Source organism: Oryx dammah, unplaced genomic scaffold, assembly GCF_014754425.2.
Source record: "Oryx dammah isolate SB20612 unplaced genomic scaffold, SCBI_Odam_1.1 HiC_scaffold_17, whole genome shotgun sequence".
Classification (NCBI taxonomy): Eukaryota; Metazoa; Chordata; class Mammalia; order Artiodactyla; family Bovidae; genus Oryx; species Oryx dammah.
In genome coordinates, this window is record NW_024070201.1 from 52,240,521 (window position 1) to 52,262,219 (window position 21,699).

A 21,699-nucleotide genomic window follows, 5' to 3' on the forward strand; every position below is an offset into this window, starting at 1 on the left:
GGGGAGGGGGGTGTGGCGGTGTGGCGGGGGGAGGGATCCAGATGTTGGAGGATGAGAAGGGGGAACAAGCGCTCAGCAAGATTTTGCTGGGGGTGAATGGGAGTGCAAGTGGCCAGGTGAGTGTGTGTGTGTGTGTGTGTGTGTGTTGGTTGTCCCAGTGAGGGGGTAGGGCATATGACCATGCAGAGGTGACAGACTGTGGATGGCAACAGAAGAGGTGCCCACAGGGTGGCAGCGAGAGTCAGATGGTTTGAGTCTAGGAGAGCTGTGGTCAGACTCTGCCTGAGTGATTACTGGGGGTGGGGAATACTGATGGGGGCTGGTCATACCCAAAAGCAGGCAGGAGCCCAGTCCTTAAAGGCTGGAGCTCAGGAAGGAGCACCTGTCCCCCCACTCCCTGCCAACCCCTACTGCCCCAGAGGCCAGCCCCCCCAAAAAGACTGTCTACTTTTTATAAATTAAATCTCAGCAGATGTGACACCTTAGGCCCATCCCAAAGACAGGCTGGTGAACTATGTGACTCAGAGGTTTGGAGGCCACAAGAGGCTGAGAGGAATCCCAGGGCACAGCCAGCCTGTCCTCCTCCTTGACAGGTAGAGAAACTGAGGCCCTGGCAAGCCCTCCCTCCAAGTCCAAAGTGTGAGCTCCCAAACCCAGGGGGAGTTTTCAGGAGGAGACCTGTCTGATCCCAGGGGAGACTGCCTGCTCAGGCAGCTCCGGAGAAGTGGGAAGTGATGAACAATTTTCATTAGCAGCTGAAGCTGCAGGAACGGCCGGATGTGAGGGAGCTCCTGAGAGCCGACCCTGAGTCACGCTCACAGCTGTGTCCCCAGAATGCAGCCCGGGGGCCTGGCTCAGCAGGGGTGCTCAGTAAATGAACAAATAAATAAAAATGTGAATGAGCCATAATAAACGTAGCTAACACTTATGCAGACCTTACTTTGTGCCAAGCACTATTCTAAGCGCTTCACAAATATTAACTAGTTTAATCCTCAAGAAAACTGTTAAGCTTTCCATCATAAAAGATTTCAGTTCAGTTCAGTGGCTCAGTCGTGCCCGACTCTTTGAGACCCCATGGACTGCAGCACACCAGGATTCCCTGTCCATCACCAACTCCCAGAGCTTGCTCAAACTCATGTCTATCAAGTCGGTGATGCCATCCAACCATCTCATCCTCTGTCGTCCCCTTCTCCTCCTGCCTTCAATCTTTCCCAGCATCAGGGTCTTTTCCAATGAGTCAGTTCCTCTCATCAAGTGGCCAGAGTACTGGAGCTTCAGCTTCAGCATCAGTCCTTCCAATGAATATTCAGGACTGATCATAAAAGATTTAGATTGCCATAATAAAAACTTAATGATTCCCATTTTCCAGATAGGGGAGACTGAAACAAAGAGGGTTTGAATAACCTGCCCAAGGACACATCTTTGCCCCCAACCATTCTTATGCTGGAACCTTTGGTCCTAATCAGGTTCCCAAAGTGCCGCCCACTGGACCCCTTTCCCCTGTCACAGCCCCTCCCTCTCCCATCCTTTCTCCAGCAGCCTCACCCCTGAACACCCGTATCTCATCTCCAGGGCCTCCTCCTCACAATGCTGTTTTTATTATTAACAATTAAAACAATAATTTATTGAGGTGAAATTCACATAACAAAATTTACCAGCTTGAAGTCAACAATTAGCAGTATTTACTGCAGTCACAACGCTGTGCAGAACTACCACCTCTACTCCAGATCCAAAACACTTCCATCACTCCACACTAAAATCCATTACTCCCAAGTGGTTTCTTCTCCCAGCCGCCCCTCCTCCCAGGCCCCAGCAACCACCAATGTCAGCTTTCTGGGTCTATGGATGTATCTATTCTGGACGTTTCATATAAATGAAATCACACAATATGTGACCTTTGTGTCTGGCTTCTTTCAATAACACAATGTTTCCAAGGTTCATGTTGCAGCATGCATCAGTACTTCATTCCTTTTTTTGACTGAATGATGCTCCGTGGTATAGACAGACCTCAATTTGTTTACCCACACATACACTGATGAACATTAGGGCCACTGGTTTCCACTTTTTGTCCACTGTGAATAGTCACTCGCTGCCTTTTGAGCCTCACCACAGCCCTGAGGGTGAGGACTATTGTTTCACCTCAGTTCCCAGAAGGTCCATTCCTGGGAGAGATAGTGCCGTGGACTGAAGCCCCCTGCCTCCCAGACCACAGTGGCCTTCTTACATGTCCCATCAGCTGGTCACTTCTCCCCCAGGTCACATGTTTCCTGGGCATCAGTTACCATGCACCAGGCTCTGGGCCAGGATCGGGCAACATGCAATGGATGGCTCAGCCTGGGCCCTAGTCTCCACCGTGACCTGAAGCCAAGGGGTTCCAGGATCCAGGCACACTATATCCAAAACAGGTACCGTTTCCTCCCTGGTCTCAGCTCTCCTCTCTGCAAAGACAGAAGACGGCCCCCAGCAGAAGGCTCCAGGGAGCTGCATGGTGGGGCTGTGGAGGGGAGCAGGAACTGCTGGGCTGGAAGAGGGGCCTTTAGAAAACACAGAACTCACAGTCCCTCCGTGGGGCAGGGCCGGGGGATCAAGAGAGCAAGGAGGGTTTCCCTTGCCAATCAGCCATTTCCCTCTCAGACATAAAGGAGGGACCCTGCTATTCCTGGAGATAAACCTTTTCTGAGGTTTCTCAGCCCAAAGGCAGGGGGCCAAGGTTCTGGGATTCCACATTCCAGGTTGGGATAAGGAGGCTGACCTTAGAAGCTCCTTCCATTGGAGCCATCTCTTGGCATAAGATGAGGTGGTTATGACCACTAGAGACTCAGAGAGGCCGCCCCCTTCCTAGCCCTCCAAGAAACCTCCTTCAGCCAAAGCTGGTCTGTTAATGGGACATCCTGAGGGAGTTTCCAGCATTCACTGGGGACCAACAGTCTCAGCCCAGTCACTAAGAGTCACCACCGCCTCTTCACGCCCCCTTCACGCGACAGGGGCCGACACAAACACGATGAATGAATGACCAATCGATCAAATGAATATTCATTCCCTCAGTGATTTCCCACTGTTTGTCCTCTCGTCTCTAGTCTATTGCTCTACACAGCTGCTATGGGAACCCTCAGATCCTGCCCCTCCTGCACGCTGTGTGTCCTTGGTCAAATTCCTTAATTTACATGAGCCTCAATTTCTTCCATATTTCTTCATCTGCAAACAGGGACTCTACTTGTGGGGTCCTGAGGAAGATTAAAAGAGAAGGCAGATGCCCAGCACCTCAAAGGCTAAGGTAGGGGCCCAGGAAAAGCTGCTGAAGGAAAGTTGTTTCTCTTTAGCCCCACCCCTTACCCCATCCCAGCCCTCCCAACCCTAATCCTCTAACCATTCTCTGCTCTTGAGGCTGGAAGAAGGAGCCTAGCCCCTGGGCCGGCCCCTGGCTGGATGTAAATGTTTATGCCAAGCCCAGCCTCCCAGGGACAAGTTATTTGCTCGGCTAGTAATTAATTGCAGAAGGCCCAGTTGGGTAATAAACTCTACTGGGGAAACATAAACAGTTTGCACAGAGCTCCAAATCCATTGTGAGAGCAGTGCAGAGGGTCTGTGAGGAATGGAATGTTCTCCCCAGTCTCCTCCCAGCCAGAGGCAGTGAGGTCACTGGAGGTCAGAAATGGGAGGACCCTTGGAGATCATTTTAAAAACAGGAACTGATGTGATGGAGTCCTTCCCTTGCTCCAGGCCCAGCTGATCACTTGATTATCTGGGACCACCATTATGTTCACGTTAGAGATGAGGAAATTGAAGCTGAAAGAAGCAGGAAGACTTGCCCCAGCTGGAAAGGGGTTGGGCTGGGAGGGATACCAAGCCTGAGCTCAGAGAAGGGAAAGAAAAGGACAGCCAACAAAAATGTATGCGTGTCCCCTGTGCCAGGCAGGGGGACCTCGGGACACAGCTCCTGTAGCCCCTTGCATTCCAGTGGGGAGAGACGGATCTTAAAGGCTGACCAAAGACTGGTTTGATTACATGAGTGCTAAGTCCTTGGGAGAAAAGAAGACAAAGCCTCCAGCGCAGAGGAGTCCAGCAAGTTACAAGCAGCCACTCAAGCTCTGCAGAGCAGATTCCACACAGTAGGCTTCGGCAGGAGCACACAGTGGATGTGCACTGAGTTTCCGGCTAAAACTCTCTTCTTGTGGCCAGTGCAGCTTCTTGCCAACCAATTCAAAGTGCATTGAAGGTGCTGCGCCAGGGCTGGAGCATAAAGGTGGATGAACTAAACACAACAGATGCCCCCAGGGAGTTTGCCGCCCAACTGAGGGCACTCTCAAAAGGGTAAAGGATGGACTGCAAGACAGGATGATGAGGTTCACGGGGCAGAAGAGAGGGACAATCAGCATTTATTGAGCACCTACTGTGTGCCAGGTACTGTGCTTAGCCTACATTATCTCATTTAGGCCTTACAGCAACCCTGGGGTGTTGGGGGAGGATATTATCACCTCCATTTGGGCAGAGGGCGGGGGAAGCATTATAGCTTGCCTCTTGCGGGATCTTAGTTCCCCGACCAGGGATCAAACCCAGCCCCTGGTAATGAAAGTGCCAAGCTCCAGCCAGCGGACTCTGAGGAAATTCCCTTATCAACCCTATTTTGAAGATGAGAAAACTGAGGTTCATAAAAATTATACATAATTGTCTCAAGGTCACAGACATAACAAGCAGTAAGGGTGGGATCTGAAACCTGGCCTGACATCAAAACCCATGTTCTTTCCTCATAGCTCCCGCCTGAGCTCCTCCTTCCCCAACTCCCTGAAAGGGGCACTGAGGTTGGAAGTTGGAAGGGATAGATGCAACCACCACTCAGCCACCTTTCCCCAAATCTGCAGGGGGAAGCAATGCACCCTGCCGGCTTACCTTCCTTTCTGAGCAGGAAAGGTCAGCTCAGCCCGCACCGGCAGCTTTTCTCAGGCACAAACTCAGCTAGGCTCCTCACCACCACCAACCACCTCCCCTGCACCCGCGGGAAAGGACAGTCCGGACTTCCACCCTGCCCCTCCCACACAAAAGGGCCACTCAGTTGACAAAGAGAGCTGTACTTCACAGCTTATAAACCCTTTAGCCCCTCTTAGCTCATCTAACCACCACCCCCTGCCCCCACAGCCTGTATCCCCAGAGCCCAGCACCAGGCATCGTACAGTGCAGGTGAATCTGACAGCTAGCAACGCTATCCCAACAGAAGGGGTGGGCTCCCTGCATCATGTCCATCCAGCTTCTGCCAACATTTACTGAGCTCCCATGACAACCTTTCCGCAGCTTTTTCTGGTAAGAGTTATGCCCATTTCACAGATGAGTAAGGTTGAGGGCAGAGAGATCTTTCCAGTCTGTTACTGACAGCAAGCAAGAGCTATGAGCTTGTTGTTGTTGTTTTTCAGTCGCTAAGTCACATCCGACTCTCCGAAAAGCCTGGGTGGACTGCAGCACACCAGGCTCCTCTGTCCTCCACTGTCTCCCAGAGTTTGCTCAAATTCATGTCCATTGAGTCAGTGATGCTATCTAACCATCTCATCCTCTGCTGCCCCCTTCTCCTTCTCCTATGAGCTTGGCCTGGCCCAGAACTGGCTCTCCCAGACGTCTTTCAGGTCCTGCCTCAGCAGAGAGGGCTTTAAGTGATGACCAGGTCCACAGTGGGATGAGAACTCCCTGAGGATGTGCAGCGACGTGACACCAACCTCCTGGCACAAAGGACTCCTGGTCAGAGCAGGGGCAGATCCAGGCTTGAAAGGGACTGAAGCTCATGTAGTTTGGAAGCTCTCTTATAAAAAAACAAAAATATCTTCTTCTTTCTGCACATTTCTCAAGCCCTCTGAGCCCGTGGACACATTGCTAGGCCTTGGAAATGGCCCTGGAGCGTGAAGGCCTGAAGTTGAAGCAGCACCAGCCTCACGGTGAATCCGCCTCTGGGCTGGAGGAAGGGCCCAGAGGCGATCTGAGCACAACCCGCCTTCACAAAGGCCCTGCCTCCAGCCCAACAGACAGACGAGGCTCTGGAACATTCCTTCTTCTTGTCCCGCGTCCTGCTGCTACTAAACCCTGCCGTGTCTGTCTAGCCATCTCTCTCCTGCCATGGTTCAGAAGGAGCAGAGCCACCCGAGCACAGGGCCTGGCACAGGGTTTATGTGGTCACACAGACAGCAGTGCCAAGGCACACCCCAGAGGGCCCCTCTACGCCTGGTGGGCAGGGCCTGCCTCCACCTGCAGCTGGAACCCCGGGGCTGGCAGGAGCAGCTCTTCTGAGACCCCCCTCCTCCCCAAATACTTTAAGGCTATGACATGGTTGACAAGTGTTCCCACCTCCTACATCCCACTGGGCCCACACGGCAGTCCTGCAAGTTACAGAGCAAGTTTTATTGTCCTCATTTATAGACATGGACAACCAACAACACCAGTTATGCACATACTGGGCTTCCAGGTGGCGCTAGAGGTTAAGAACCCACCTGCCAATGCAGGAGACACAAGGGACACGAGTTTGATCCCTGGGTCAGGAAGATTCCGTGGAGGAGGGCATGGCAACCCACTCCAGTATCCTTGCCTGGAGAATTCCATGGACAGAGGAGCCTGGCAGGCTACAGTCCATAGGGTCGCAATGAGTTGGACACAACTGAAGCATCTAAGCACAGCATCACACACGCGCATAGTCGTGTTAGACACACCACAGAGACTTTCACAAGTGACACCCCTCAAACGCCCTGGCAGGAGGGGCTGCCTCCCCAAAGAACAAGTGGGGAAACAGAGGCCCCACTCTCTCTGGGCCTGAGCTGGCGAATGGGGCTGCAGCCCTGCTCTCCCACCTCCGGGCCCAGGCCTCCACTTCATCTGGAGTGGACATTTCAGAAGGCAGTGGGCAGACTGGCCAAACAGGGCAGGCGGAGGAGCCACGGCCTCCAGCTTCAAAGGCAACGGAGAAACTAGGCACTCATGACAGACCTGCCGAGTGAAAGTGGCCTCAAAGACTGCCTTCTCCCTGGATGAGTCTGACGAAGAGCACATGGGCCTTGGAAGCCGGAAACCCACTTGAAAGCAACAGCTACAGACTCAGGGCCTCTGTGTTCCCTGAAGAGCAGTAGAGAGCCCTGTGCCCACCTCCCGCCTTCTACCTGCTGGGCCTCCTAGACCCTTCACAAGATCACTTCTCACGCCATAAGCCAGCCACTTAATGCAGGCTTTTGCTCTCCAAGTCCTGACTCTGTCCCTCATGATTTATTCATCCATATATCCATATTCTTGGAGAAGGCAATGGCACCCCACTCCAGTACTCTTGCCTGGAAAATTCCATGGACGGAGGAGCCTGGTAGGCTGAAGTCCATGGGGTCGCTAAGAGTCGGACACGACTGAGCGACTTCACTTTCACTTTTCACTTTCATGCATTGGAGAAGGAAATGGCAACCCACTCCAGTGTTCTTGTCTGGAGAATCCCAGGGACGGGGGAGCCTGGTGGGCTGCCATCTATGGGGTTGCACAGAGTCGGACACGACTGAAGTGACTTAGCAGCAGCATATCCATATTCTACAAACCCTTATGGAGACCATGGTATAGGGTGACCAACTAATGGTCTCCATTCACCCAGGACTGAGAGTTTTCCCTAGATGTGGCACTGAGACAGACCAGGAGAACTGGGATAGTTGATCATTCTAATGTACTGTGTGCCTGGTCCTGTACTGGGCAGAGAGGACACACTGGACACCTTCCCCACCCTCAGGAAGCCTGCAGTCTGAGAGCAGTGCTCACTCCATGACGGACCACTGTCAAAGGTACTTGTTCAGCCCCTCATACACATTACAAAGTGCAACCTTACCGGGAGTGTGTTATTACCTCCATGGTGTGGATAGGAAGGGCTTCCCTGCTGGCTCAGTGGTAAAGAATATGCCTGCAGGGTAGGAGACCCAGGAGACACTGGTTTGATCCCTGGGTCAGCAAGGCCCCCTGGAGAACAGCATGGCAACCCACTCCAGTATTCTTGTCTGGAGAATCCCATGGACAGAGGAGCCTGGAAGGCTATAGTCCATGCGGTTGCAAAGAGTCAGACACAACTAAGGCAACTTCGCACGCACACATGCATAGGAAAACTAAGGTTTAGAAAAATGATGTGACCAGTCCTCAAGTCCCGGAGCTACAAGTGACATGCCAAGACTTGGACTCCAACAAGACAGATAAAGGGAAGGACAGGCTCCAGCATGAACATTAAGACAGAAAAATACAAAGACATGTTTTATTTAATCAGTTTTTGTAGCCCTACTGTTTGGCATCTCCTTGAGGTTCAGAAAATGTATATGGAAGGAAGCATATACCTGTTTAATCATCTCTAGGCTAGGAGATCCCAACCCTTAGTAGAAAATGTATGCATTTCCCTTTCGACAGTTTCAGCTGTTTGCTTTCAGTCAGGCTCAGGAGGGAAGTGAGAAGAACGAAAGAGTACTTCTCCTTCAGGTCAGCAGCCCAGGGTTCACTTCCTCCAGAGAATTTTCCTTGACTCACTCCTTACCCAATCCCCAATTTTGGGCCCCATTTCTTTGAGTATAACAGCTGTGTGTGTGTGTGTGTGTGTGTGTGTGTGTGTGTGTGCGCGTGTGTGCATGTGTGAGTGCTGCTTGTACTCCGTTTCAATGCACTTCTGCAAGCCCAGACCTTACCCAGGTTGGCCTCACCCACATCAGGAACTGGAGGTCCACTAGGTACCAGACACATGCCTGCCCTCTAGCACCAGAAACTGACATGCCAGTAGCCAATTACAACACAACGCTCTGTCTTGGAAACCTATAAGCCTCCAAGGGAGCATGGAGGAGCACACTGACTCTGCCTGGGCAGTGAACACAGAGCCAAGCACACAGTAGGTACTCAGTGCAGCTCAACAGCACTGCATTTAGCTGAACTGCACTGAGCTCAGGTTCAACCTTAAAATACAAGGGAGATTTCACCAGGCAGGAGAGGAATGCATTCCAAACAAAGAGACTGGCTTGAACAGACACATATGTGTAGAAAAAGTACAAAGCCTGTGGGGAAAGATCCAAAAAAGTCAGTGTAGCCAGAATGCTAGCTGTGTGGTGGGGAGAATCGGGATAGGAGCCTGAGAGGAAAAGGCCTTCAGTGCCACTGGAAGAATACGATCTTCTCACAGGAAAAAGAGGAAACAGATCAGTGTTCTCCTTGGCCATGCCAGGCAGCATGCAGGATCTTCCCTGACTGAGGATCAAACCTGCGCCCCTGCATTGGGAGTGTGGAAATCTTAACCGCTGAACCACCATGGAAGTCTCGGATTGGTTTTTAAGCTGGGGAAGGACAGGGTCAGATGCGAATTTCAGAATGAGAGGAGGGTTTGAGGGGTTTAGACCAAGCAGAAGACCACTGCAATAGTCCATGCCAGATGTCGGGGTTGGACTGAGCTGGTGGCTGTGGAATGGGGAGAAGAAAAGCACTTTGGTGATGGAACCATGTAGCTATCCATCACCATCAGGCTGAGTGCCCTGAGGGTTAGGAGAGGGTTTCTCTTCTCCATGGAGTTTGGAACCTTCCCCACCGCCACCCCACCTCTACCACCCGATGAAAACTCATCTGTGCGAGGGCTCAGTTTAGGACTGGGTCATGGCTCTTCGTTTGGAAGTTCTACTAAAAAACTTTATTTATTATTAAGTTTTTTGGCAAAGTTGACTCTGCAAAGTTGTGAGCTTCAGAGATGGCTGAAATGTTTCAGGTGTGCATAGCAACTGAACTGAACTGAGGGAGTCGCTGCTGCCAAAGTGAACACTCTAAATAATATGATAAATGGATATGTGCATATTAACCATTCTATTATGCCGTTGTGATCATCTCTGTCATTTTTAGGATATTAAAATCTGTTTCAAAAAAAGAAAGTTCTCCTTACCGAGTTTAAAAATGCTTCCAGGTTTCTTCCACTGCCCTGGAGCTATAGAGACCCATAATAAAATCAACCTCCTAATGTGCTGGGTACTTTCATTAGCATAGATACAGAAAGGATGGAAACTTTATGCCCAGAGGCGGAAAAACTCAGCACACAGACACCAAACTACTGATATGGAGGGAAGGTGAGAACCCCAAGAGCTTCCTCTCTCTACCACGCCACTACTTGGCCTCCGTGTTCCCAGATACGGCCCTTGGAGCTGCAGACATGGGCCCCATCCCCACTCTATGACTGCCTCCAAGGGTAGAGCTGTTTCTTATAAGACATGGTTTCTCTGCTCTTTCATGTTCGTCCTCCTCTGGGAACAGTCATCAGACCTCTGCAGGGTCTTCTCAGCTGGAATGAAGCCTTTGACCCCCCAACCCCCACCCACCACCAGAGGAGACCCAGGCAGCCCCTGGTTTCCATGGAGGGCTTGCTGAGCCTGGTGTCTCCTCTTACAGCTGCCCCATATCTTCTGTTCAGGCCCGAACACTCACTCTGATGTCACGTGGCAGAACTTTTATTTTTCACCCTAGATTTTGTGTCCTCCAGCAGTACCACCACATCCCTTACTGACAGCAGAGGAAGTAAGTGTCTGACTCGGGTGCCTGGCGCATAGTGGATGCTCAAGTATCTGATGAAGGAAGTCAGTCCCCACCGAGAACATCAGTCACAAGCACCGCCAAGACAAGTGTCACTTCTGGTTCAAGTCAAACTCACCCTCCTAAGCTTGCTGCCATGACCTCCCTGCTTCTGCGGAGCTGCCTTTAACTCTTATCCACTGGGCTTGCTCTGCCCCGGCTATAAATGAATGGGCTTGCTCTGCCCCTGGTATAAGCGAATTCCCATCACCCCACTTCTGACAGCATGCTGGTATGATCTCTTCCCTCTTCCCCAATGATAGGAGCAGCATGAGGGTGGAGACCTGTCTGTTTCCTCCTCATACCTCAAGGGCCCAGCCCGGGCCTGCAGTGTGGCAGGTACTCACAGAGTTGTCTGTCCACAGGAACCTCCGTGGGAGGGCAGGGTTGGGGGCAGGGGCACTGACCGGGAAGGGCGTAAACCAAGGGCATAAACCAACTGTAAAAAAGCTTAGCCCAGAGGAATCCCCATGCTTCCTGTCATGAGGTCCCTGACACCCCAGAACCCAGGACAGCAAGGCCCCAGTCTGTGAGAAAGGGCGTGGTCTTAGCAGGAAGATGGGAGCAGAGCCACCTCGTAAGTCAGCTGCCCACTAGGAGAGACACACCACGGCGGGGCTGGGGGCAGAGTGGGTGGGCAGACGGCTTCAGGAACATGCCTTGAGTGGAGGTCTGGGCCTGGCACCCAGTAAGTGCTGGGGAAATGTTTGTGGAATTGAGTTGAACAAACTGGAAAATGCTGATTATCCGTTCCTCTAGCTGCACAGAGGTCAGCTTCCCTCCGGGGCACTTTGCAGGCAAATTATCTCAGGACACAGCCTGTTTCCTCTAATGAGGCTTCTCCCCTTTGCAGCTCTGCCCCCAGGAGCATGGGAAGGTGGGCAGTGCGCAGAGCCGACCCGGTGCCTGCAGCAGGGCAGCGCATGCAGCTCTCCTCCCGAGATGGTGTGGGCAGCGCCTATCACCGCCCTCAGCAGGGGCACGGTCTCAATGACCTCTTGGGCCCAGGGAATCAAAGCAAAGCAGCAAAGCAGCAGCTCCCGAGGCCTCTCTGGGGAGAATGGAAAAAGGAAGCAGGGAGTCCGGCTGAGTTATGTAACCAGCTTCCTTGGAGTCAGAGGCCCTGGCTTGTCACAGCCCAGCACCGCGGGGAGGGGCGTGGGGAGGCCGAGGCGGCTTTGGTCCCCTCCTTTGCTGCCTCTCCTCCAGACCTCACAGACCTCCAAGGCAGGCACTGCCTTCCAAGTGCCCCGGCTTCAAGCAGGCACCTCCCGCTAGGGGTTGAGAACCAGGAAAGGCTGTTGTCTGAGTGTGTGAAACAGAGGTCTGCTGGCTTCCCTGGCAGAAAATCAGGGCCTTGGCTCTACACCCGGCCTCTGGGGGTGGGGATAAAGGAGAGAAGCCTGGGACCCTCCGTGACGCCCTCCTCTGCCCCCAGCTTCCTGACCCCCAAGCTCTCCCCACTTCCCCGTAGAGAACCCACCATAAATGAGGGGCCAAAAGGGAGGGGGGCCCCATCTGCCCCAGCACCAACTGCTCCACCCTCCCCTCCCTTGGGCAATCTCACTTCCCTTTCCAGCCATCATCTGACCTTCTCCTCCTGCCCAGCACAGCCCCCCGCCCCCGCACACCCAGCAGAGCACACAGTCCTGGGCAGGACAGGAAGGGGGAGGGGATGCAGGAGAGAGGAGGCAGAAAGAAAAGCTTGAGTCCACTGCCAGTGTTAAGAGTCACAATGACTTTTATCAAATCCCTACCCTCTCTACCCATAGCAACTACTTGCAATAGAGGATATTATTATCTTTATTTCATAAATGAGAAAACTGACACCCAGAGAGTTTAAGACCCTCACCAAAGGTCTAGACAACAAAGCCAAGTCTCTGTGATTCTGAGATCCATACTCCAAACCTGTGGCTTTACCTTCAGGGAACCCCATTCCTACACTTGTAAGGTGCTTCTTAGGAAATTTCTAGACTGTTGGAAAGGATACTGCACAACCTTAAATGGTCACTCGCTGAGGACACTAGTTTGAGAGCCATGGGACAGTCAGGAGAACAGAGCGGGGACGAGGGTACGACAGAGGCCGAGGACTTGCCCAACGCCATCTACGTCCTTCCCTTGTAATTAACCTACAGAGCCTCAGTCTCAGGCTGGGTCAGTCCCGAGCAGCCCCTTTCAGAAGGGCTGCGAGAAGCCAAGCTACTGGGCAGAAACACAGTCTGCTGTTGACGCCTCCTCCCCTGCAAGCTGTTGAACCGAATCAAAGGGTTCCAGGGACCTTCCAGGCCAACCCTTTCGCTGCTTGACACACGGAGAAACTGAGGTCCAAAGAGGAAAAGCAGTTTGTCCATGATGTCACAGCAACAGTGACCAAGTGGGATCCCTGCCTCCCAGACCAGATGGCTGCTCTGATTCATCTCATTCGAGTGCGGGCCCCAGACAGCACCCTCTCTCATCTGGCTGTCCCTCTCCCTGCCTGCCCCCCACCCTCTCTCCCCATTTCCTGCTTCTTTTCCCAGCTCGGCTCAGCAGGCCCGGTGTCTGAACTCTCCCTGCGTGGAGCATCCCTCTCCTTCCCACGACTCTTCAGCACCCCTCTTTCTCCCGTCTGCTGGACCGAGAAGCAGTGTTCGGGTGGTTTAATTAGCTGATTATGACCGCAGCCTGCTGGATCCGGTGCCCAGAACTCTGTCCTCAGTAATTAGGTGGGTTCTGAGTACTTGCCCAGTGGGAAGCCGTGGGGGAGAACTGTGTTCTGCCAGCAGGCTGAGGGAGGGCTCTCCAGGTGCATAAAGAGCTCCTTGACCACCGCCGGGTCATCAGAAGCATGGTCCCTCCTCATGTCAGGTCAAACCACACTGGACATACTGTAGCCAGATTCAGATATCCATCCTAAAGGGTGATGAACTACCCAGACCCAGGAGAGGCTCCATCAATGTCTGAGGATGGGTGTGGTGAACAGAGCCCACCCTCTCCAACGGGCCAGGAAGTGATGGTTAGGCATGTGTTGAGGAAGTAGAATTTGGACAAGCAGAGAGAAGAAAGGATAACATTCTTGATGGTGGGAGCAGGAGGAACAAAGGCACAGAGGTTGGAATGAGCCACCGACCCCTTCGCCAGGTTGCCTGAACACACATTCTCCTAGCAAAGGTAAAGCCATCATCCTGTGCCTTCCGTCCTTTGGATTACAGAGAATAATTGAATGCCTGTGACTCTGGGCCATCGTTAGACATTTCAGAATCAGCAATGGTGTCCTTCTGTCCTCACCCACCACACTGCCCTCCCCAAGTGTATCTTTTCTCGGTGGAACACCTACATTAGCCTCCTTCACTGAACAAATATTTATGGAGCTCCAGGTCTACACAGGTGCAAAGGGACAACAGACTCGGGCCAAGTGCCCTTGGTCTCACACAAAGGACATCATGAGTGTGCAAATAACCAGGACCTACAAAGAGACAGAGGCATGAATGCCAAAAGAAAGAGAGAGAGAATTAATATACAGTTTAAAAAAAAAAGTCACAAGGCACTTGGAGATCAGTGAGGGCTTCCTAAAGGAGGAGGTCATGAGTGATGCATGAGTGATCCAGGCTTTGAAGGACAGGAAGGGCATTGTGAACCAGCCTCACTTGTGCCAGGGGCATATCTCCTAGCTGTACCTATTTTAACTCATTTAATCCTTAAGACAACCTATAAGGCAAACATCATTACTACCCTATTTTATAAGTGAGGGAGTTTCAGCAGAGAAGAGGTTAAATAGCCACCAGAGGTTGCCAGGCTGGGAGGTGCCAAGCTGGCATTTGAAACCAGGAAATCTGGTTCTTCCTGGAGCCTAACCACTATGCTAATCAGCTTTTAATATATGCTAATCAGATCACAGAGCAGGCTGTGGGCACCTGAGGAGGGCACGGCCTGGGCAGAGAAAATGAAATGTCCCAGGACCTGCCTGCCTGCCAGTTCCTGCAGGTGCTTTGAGGGGTGGAAGGCTGCTGAGGCAACGACCTGGTCCCACAGGGAAGAACGCAACCCACAGCCATCTAGGCCCAGCTCCCCAGTGATTTCAGTCCCACTGCTGTGTGGCAGAGGCCTGAACTGCCCACTCCCCCATTTCTGTCCTCCAGAAGGAAGGTCACCCCCAAACCCACAACCAGCACGCAGGAAACACTGACTCCAGGAGAAGAGCTTCATACCCTCTGGCTGATCTGACTTCCATAGGGACAACAAGTTTCAGAGAGGGTGAATGTTGTGCCCAAGGTCACACAGCACTGAGAAAGCATTAGAGCGAATCTCTGACCCTCCTGGGACGGCACAGCCTAGCAGTCCACTCCCCACCCCTTCTGTGGTCCGCTGCCAAAAAGCATCCACGCCCACTGATTGTCATGGCTGGGAGGGAAGAGGGCGAGGCTGCAAAACGATGAGGATGACCAGTTTGGGGCCAGAGACTCAGGGCCAGGATGAAGGGGGCACCTGCCACATTCATTCACCTTCTGGGCCTCGGAGCGCACCTGGAGAGAGAGGCTGGAGCCAGCATCACCCCCGAACCACTCAGACCTTGAGTAAGGAGTCCTGCCTCCTGCTGCCCTGACAGGATGCCAGCACCCCCACCCCCACCCCCACCCCTGCTCCAGATCCCTCTCTGGTTACTGGAGGACCCCCTGGCTATGGTCTCAGCCTGGCCAGACCCAGCCCCAGGCAGAGGAAAAGCGACTCCAGGGCTGTGGTGGATTCAATCACACAGAACTCCAGGACCTGTCTCGTCTGATCCCTGGGGCCGGGCCTCCCGGGGGCCTCATCTGGCACTGGGTCTCTTGGGAAGGAACAAGCAGTTCCTCTCAAGTGGGACTAAAGACGGGGCCAGGCCCAGGAAAGGCGGGGGGGTGGTGTCTCCAGAGAGATGGCCCTGCCAGGGCCCCTTGGGAGGGAGGGGGAAGGGCTGGGACACCAGTGTCCTTTGTTCCCCTCTCTAAAGCAGCCGCCTTGTCTTGTCCCACCCCCTCGGTTCTATATCCCCCTACTAGGACTCAAGCCACCCCCAGGGTAGGACCCATTCTGCACACAGGAGGGAAGGATGATGCTCAGGACCCATCAGGGTCCCTGTTCTAACCCCAGCAGGGCTCATCTTGAAGACATGTCCCAGCCCCAGAAGTCCCCTGCCTGATGTCGGAGTCAAGGCTCCCACCTGCAGAAGCCTGTCCGATGGGGGAGAACCAGGCTTCACTTGCAGGAAGCCCATTCTGATAGGAGTGGTACTCTTCTCCTTCAGGACTTCTCAGTCTCATGGAGGCGATTCCCCAGCACCAGGTCTCATCTGGGAAATATGGCTTCCATCCTCAGCATTCCCTAATGGGAAAGATCTAGGGAGCCCCTGGGCTGACAGCAGAGGCAAGAAGGGAGGAAGCAATTCAGTCCAGCCAACACATCCCTGCCAGGCATCTCCTATGTACCAGATCCAGAGCTGGACAATGGATGAGCCAACAGGAAACAGAAACAGCCCCAAATCACAAGGAGCTCACCAACTGGGGAACAAAGACACGTGAGGTATGAAAACCTGAGTAGTAAGTGCCTTGAAACCTACCCACTTCAGCACCCAGAGCCCACTCGCCATGGCTGCTGCCTCCCTCCTCACCTGCACGTGGACCTAGGCGCTTCCTTTCGTCCAGAATACCTAAGCCTTCCACATGCCCCAGGACCCAGTTCAGGGGGCACCTTCTCCCAGGAAGCCTTCTTCAAGACCCTTTGCCCAACTTAGCGCGGCCCCTCTCTCAGAAGCCAGCACAGACATTCCCTGCTGTGACCATCTCACACCTCTGCAGTGTCCCTCCCAGTCCTCAGCTGAGCCTCACCCCCCAGGTCCCAACACCCAGAGCCCCCAGTGCCCCCGGCCCAGGGCCTCACACCCTTCTTCCAAGAGGCTCCCTACCAGCTCTAAGCAGAGAAAAACAAGGTCCTTCCCTACTCTCCTCTGCCCATTGTGGCCCAGCTCTGCCCTCATAGCTCCATCAAAACCCCTCTCAACAAGGTACCAGCCACTGCCTTCTGCCTAAATGCCCGGGGTCTTTCCCAGTTCCAGCCTCTGCTGGTCCTTCCCTGCCCTGTGGCTCCCAGGACACAGCCTCCCCTGTTCTTTTCCTTCTCCTCCCTCCACCCTTACGCACATGTGCTCTCCAAAGCCTCAAATGCCCCCAGCCACCCTCTCTTCAAACTATATCCTTCTCCCTGTGCCATGTCATCCACAATTGTCAAGTCAAATACCATCTCTAAACTGAAGACTCTCATAATGCTTGCCTCCCAAGTCCATCCCTACCCTGAGATCTGGACCCATATATGCAGAAGACCCCCGATATCTTCCTCAACTTCCAGCCTGGCTCCCTGTCAAGCTGCCACCCACTGCAGGTCTCATTAGATGGCCAGCATGGTCACTGCAGAGGATGGCCTGGCAGAGGCCAGAGGCCACTCAGGGTGTGCTGACTCCCGGCCTGTTATTCTTCCATTGCTGCATCCCCAGTGTATGGCACACCCTCAACTCAGGACCCCTGAACCCATGCCAATGGGAGGCTTCAACCCTGGGCAAGGAGGCCCAAGCTCAGAAGGAACACAGCTGTGGAGAGGTCTGAAGCCCAAAGGCGAGCCTGGAGCCAGGGATCTGAGACGATGGGTCAGGCTCAATGCTTCCACTCCCAGCAGTCCCATAAGTGACCCTGGCCAAAGCCACAGGACTTCCCCCATGTTCCAGCCAAGATGGGTCACACAGAGCTTAACCACCGAGACCACAGCCAAGTTTCACAGACAGCTGGTGATTACGTGTCCCCATCACACCCACCCTCCTTCCTTGCCAAAAAAGAAGAGTTCATAAACATCTGTAGAAAAGGAAATGTCACTCCATCCCATTGTCTCTTGGGAAGTCCTTCTTATTGTCTAACTTTGATCCTTTACATTGCCAGTTGAGTCGGTAGGAATAGGAAGAAACAGAAGGGATGCTTGACTTGAGAATGGAGCTGCCAGCGAGGTAGGGGAGATCACCTGAGAGCCAGACAATCCCCTCCTTCTGGGTGAAAGCACACAGCAGCAAGGCAGATAGGCCTGGGTTCAAAAGCTCACTGAATGAATGGCAGTGCACAAACTACTTAATCTCTCCTAGTCTGTTTCCTGGTATAGAAAATGTCCTTGCACTAATAGAATCAGAGGGAGGACCATGAGATCATGCATGTAAATCTGGCACACGTCAGGTACCAGACGAGTACGGCTAATGGACTCTATCTCCTTGTTCATCTTTCTCAGCTCCATTCTTGCCACAGCCTTAATTCAAATCTCACTTTCTCCCAGGCTCCTCCTCAGCCTCCCCACTGGGCTCCCTGCATCCAGGCCTGCCCCTCTTTCAGTTCAGTTTAGTCGCTCAGTCTTGTCTGACTCTTTGTGACCTCAAGGACTGCAGCACATCAGGCTTCCCTGTCCATCACCAACTCCCAGGGCTTGCTCAAACTCATGTCCATCGAGTCGGTGATGCCATCCAACCATCTCGTCCTCTGTCATCCCCTTCTCCTGCCTTCAATCTTTCCCAGAATCAGGGTCTTTTCCAATAAATCAGTTCTTCACATCAGGCGGCCAAAGGCCCCTTGACACTGCCAACGGCATCCCTCTGCAACACAAATCTGCTCCCATCCTTGCCCTCCCCACACTCCTCTCTGAATCACCGGGGACTTCAGGAGAAAGCGTCTCCTTCGCTTGACATCCCAGGCTGTGGATAACCAGCCTGTGTTCACTCTCACCCGTCACCCTAGCCCAACCCGTGGGCGGCACATGTTGCCTCTTGTCTCCAAACCTTGTCACATTCCTCACCCCACGTCAGGAATGACGTCCCCAGCCCCACCTTCTTGCTCCGATGCCATCTCCTTCTCAGGAAAGCATCCCTCACCATGCCCCCTGCCAAAACTGTGTTGGGGACTCCTCCTTTGGCCTCCCACAGCACATGCCACCCTGTGAGATAATCACTCGCTCTGCTCTCAGTCTTTTGGAAACCGAGTAGAGCCATTCATCTCTGAACCACCAGCCCCAGCACTCAGTCAATGTTTGCAGAATGGCTGTCTGATTGCTCCGTGAGCGCTTGTGAGAAGAGTCATCACACTACCTGTATCCTATCCTATCCAGATATTCTCTCCTCCCCTCTTTCCCCCCAACTCTGGAACTTCCTCAGGCCCAGTGACTGTTTCTGATTCATTCTCGTTGTCACTTTCACGTGGGGGTGGCGAATCTATGTGCAGAATGGATGCACGACTCCTGACCCTTCAAGTATTAGACATTTGCCGTCTCCTCATCTAAGTCGGAGACAAAGTAGAATCCCATGCATTACAGAAAAAGGCAAGGCACGGCCTATTATTGATTGTGTCTTTCGCTTTCAAATTACTCAGGAAATCTGTCTGGAAGGGAGAGGGAGTCCTCCTGGGACTACAGGGGAGCCCGAGAGAGAGAATGGGGCCACCATCCCATGGACTACAGCCAGGTCTAAGCACCAGGCTTCCAGCAGCACTTCCTCCCCTGCCAGGTATATTCAGAAAACACAGGGAGGGTCCTGAAAATGTTAGGTATGGATAGCTACGATTTACAGGTGGGAAAGCTAAGGTCCTCAAGCTCCCAGTGACTTAGAGACACAGCAGGGAAGTCATGGAAAATACCTAGCTCCAGAGATAGGGTCTCCAACAGGTGCCCACCCTGCTGACAACCTATGCCAGCAGGAGAGCAACGACACTTTCCCCGAGTCACAGGGAGGCTAACCAAGCCCCAGGAGGGGCTGAGTCACCCTGATGGCGAAGCAGCACAAGAGGGACGACGGGGAGGGGGAAGGGCTTCTGGCTCCCTGCAGGGAGAGAAGTCCCACCTCCATGATCAGGAAGATACTGTCACGGGGGTACCTGGACGTCGTGGAAGAGACTCACACATGCTCCTCTGAGGACAGAGACCTGGGTCCCGGGTCAGCCGACTGCAAGGGGGCTAGCCATCAAGGTGAACGCAGATGCCTCGCCATCTTCTGCAGCCTCCACCACCAGCTGGGCCTCCACCCACAGAGCCAGCCATCAAACTTGGACCTCAAACCAGGGTCCACAAGGGGCTTGACAGTGCCCAACAGTGAGCTCCAGAGAAACGGATCAAGTAGACTCCAGCTTCTGGCCCCTCTTGACCTTAAGCAAGTCAGGGCAACCTCTCTAAGCTCTGGTTCCTTCTCGGGAAAACAGGAAGAGCAAAGTTAACCTCCTCGCAGAGCCGGCAGGAGGCAGTTTTTAAACCTTCAGAGCACAAGTTATCTCTGAGCCTCGGTTTCTTCTTCTGGAAAATGGAGCTAATCTCTGCACGATTTTTCTCAGGTTGTTGAGAGCGAGTGTCAGACAGCAGTGAGTGTTACACTGCTTTATCAGTGGTCCCAAAATATGATGGGCACGGGGGCTCTTTCTATGAGCTCTGTGGGGACGGAATGGGTCTTGCACACCTTTGTACCCCACCTTATGCCTCATACACGCCAGGTGCTCTGTAAATAGCTATTGGAAGTAAGGAGAGAGTAAGGCAGGGCATAGACAAAGAACAGACTGGGGAGAAGTGGGGTACAAAGACAGAAGGGGGTAAAGGAAGAAAAGAATGAATAAGAGGGTTCATGTCGAAGGGGTAAGAGGAGATACGGGAGAAACGTCTATCTGAACTGAAGGGAGCTGGTGGAGCGAAAGGGCAGATCTAGGGTGACAAAGATGCCTGCCTGACAGGGGCTTGTCCTGGGCCCCAGCGCCCCTCCCTTTACTGTCCCAGTTTCCCATTTCAGAGGCAGACCTCTGCCTTTCTGTGACAGGGCAGGTTCCTAGGGAGACCCAAGCCCCCTCTCCCCACCCTACCCCTGCCGGAGGAGATCTGCAGCCCTTCGGGAGGTCAGAGGGAAGGGAAGCATTTTTCCCAGGCTCCAGGGGGCCTCCCACCAGGTGTGGTGTGTGCATTTCCACTTCTCCACTTGGGGGACTGGAGTGAGTGTGTCAGAGGCCCAGTGGGCTGTTGGCATGCGATCCAGGGTGTCTGTCTGGGCATTAGTCTGATGTGTGTCTGTGGGGTCAGCTCTAGTGTGGTCTTTTGAACACTTTGTTGGTAACAGACATGTCAACACAGGTGTTCCTGTTGGTAAGGGAGACAGCATGGGTGTCTCAGTGAGAGTGTTTGTTACCATTTGTGTAAGTGTATGTGTCAGGGTAGGTCAGCATGTGTACACGAGCATGAAGGTGTGTTAGCACTGGTATGTGTTGGAGTGTGACCTGTGTGTGCCCCACACACAAGAACGTGTCAGCAAGAATGCACGGATGAGTGTGTACCAGTGAGTGTGTGGCAGTGTCACTGGACGTGCTGACATGTGGCAGTGAATGTCAGTGTGTGCCAAAACAGAGCGCCCGTGGATGAGTGTGCCTGTGTGTCCATGAGCGTGTGCCATTGTGTGTCAGCCTGCCCCCTGCGTCCCTGAGCCGGGTAGCCAGTGCTGGGTGTCAGCGAATGAGTGCGTGCGCGTGTGTCTCCGCGGCCAGGTCCCCGCGCCCCCAGCCCCGCCGGCGACCACACGGGAGACCTCGGGTGGAGCAGAGCCGAGAGCCGCGGAGCCAGAGGCGGCGGGGAGGCTGCGCACGCACAGCCGGGACACGGACTAGGACCCCCTCCCGCGCCCTCGCCCGGCTCGCCCCCACGCGCGCCGGACCGGCTGCCGCCCGCACTCACCGCGTCCCTTTGTCGCCCATGGTCCGAGGCGGCCGCGGGGAGGTCCGCGGCGTCAGCGCCCAGGCTGGAAAATCCCCGGCCGACAGGAGGGGCGCGGGCCAGCCGGTTCCCGGCTCCTGCTCCGCCTCCTCCGCGCTCCGGGCCGCCGCCCCCGCCCGGTCCCGCCGCGCCGCACAGCGCCCGCCGCGGCCGGGGCGGGGAGCCGGGGAGCCGGGGAGCCCAGCACCCGAGCGGGGAGGGCCCGCGGGGCCGGTGTGCGCCTGTGTGCGCGCCGCCCAGCCAGCCGCTGGGCAGGGCTCAGGCGCGTCAGGGCCCGGAGGTCGGCGTTCAAGGTCCACACGGGGTGCTGCCCCGCGTGTGTGTGTGTACGTGAGGGCGCACGCTGGATGGGTATACGTGCGC

General features: G+C 53.9%; 1 protein-coding gene across 2 annotated transcripts in view; it reads right to left on the reverse strand.

Annotated features, from left to right (window-relative positions):
• The window catches only part of ARRB1 (arrestin beta 1), a 73,967-nt gene extending 52,523 nt beyond the window's left edge, over window positions 1–21,444 (reverse strand). For both annotated transcript variants that reach the window (XM_040258847.1, XM_040258845.1), the window contains exon 1: window positions 21,298–21,444. In XM_040258847.1, coding sequence (XP_040114781.1) covers window positions 21,298–21,317 — 20 coding nt within the window. In that variant the 5' untranslated portion in view covers window positions 21,318–21,444. The remainder of the gene's footprint in view (window positions 1–21,297) is intronic.
• Between the last annotated feature and the right edge of the window lie 255 nt (window positions 21,445–21,699).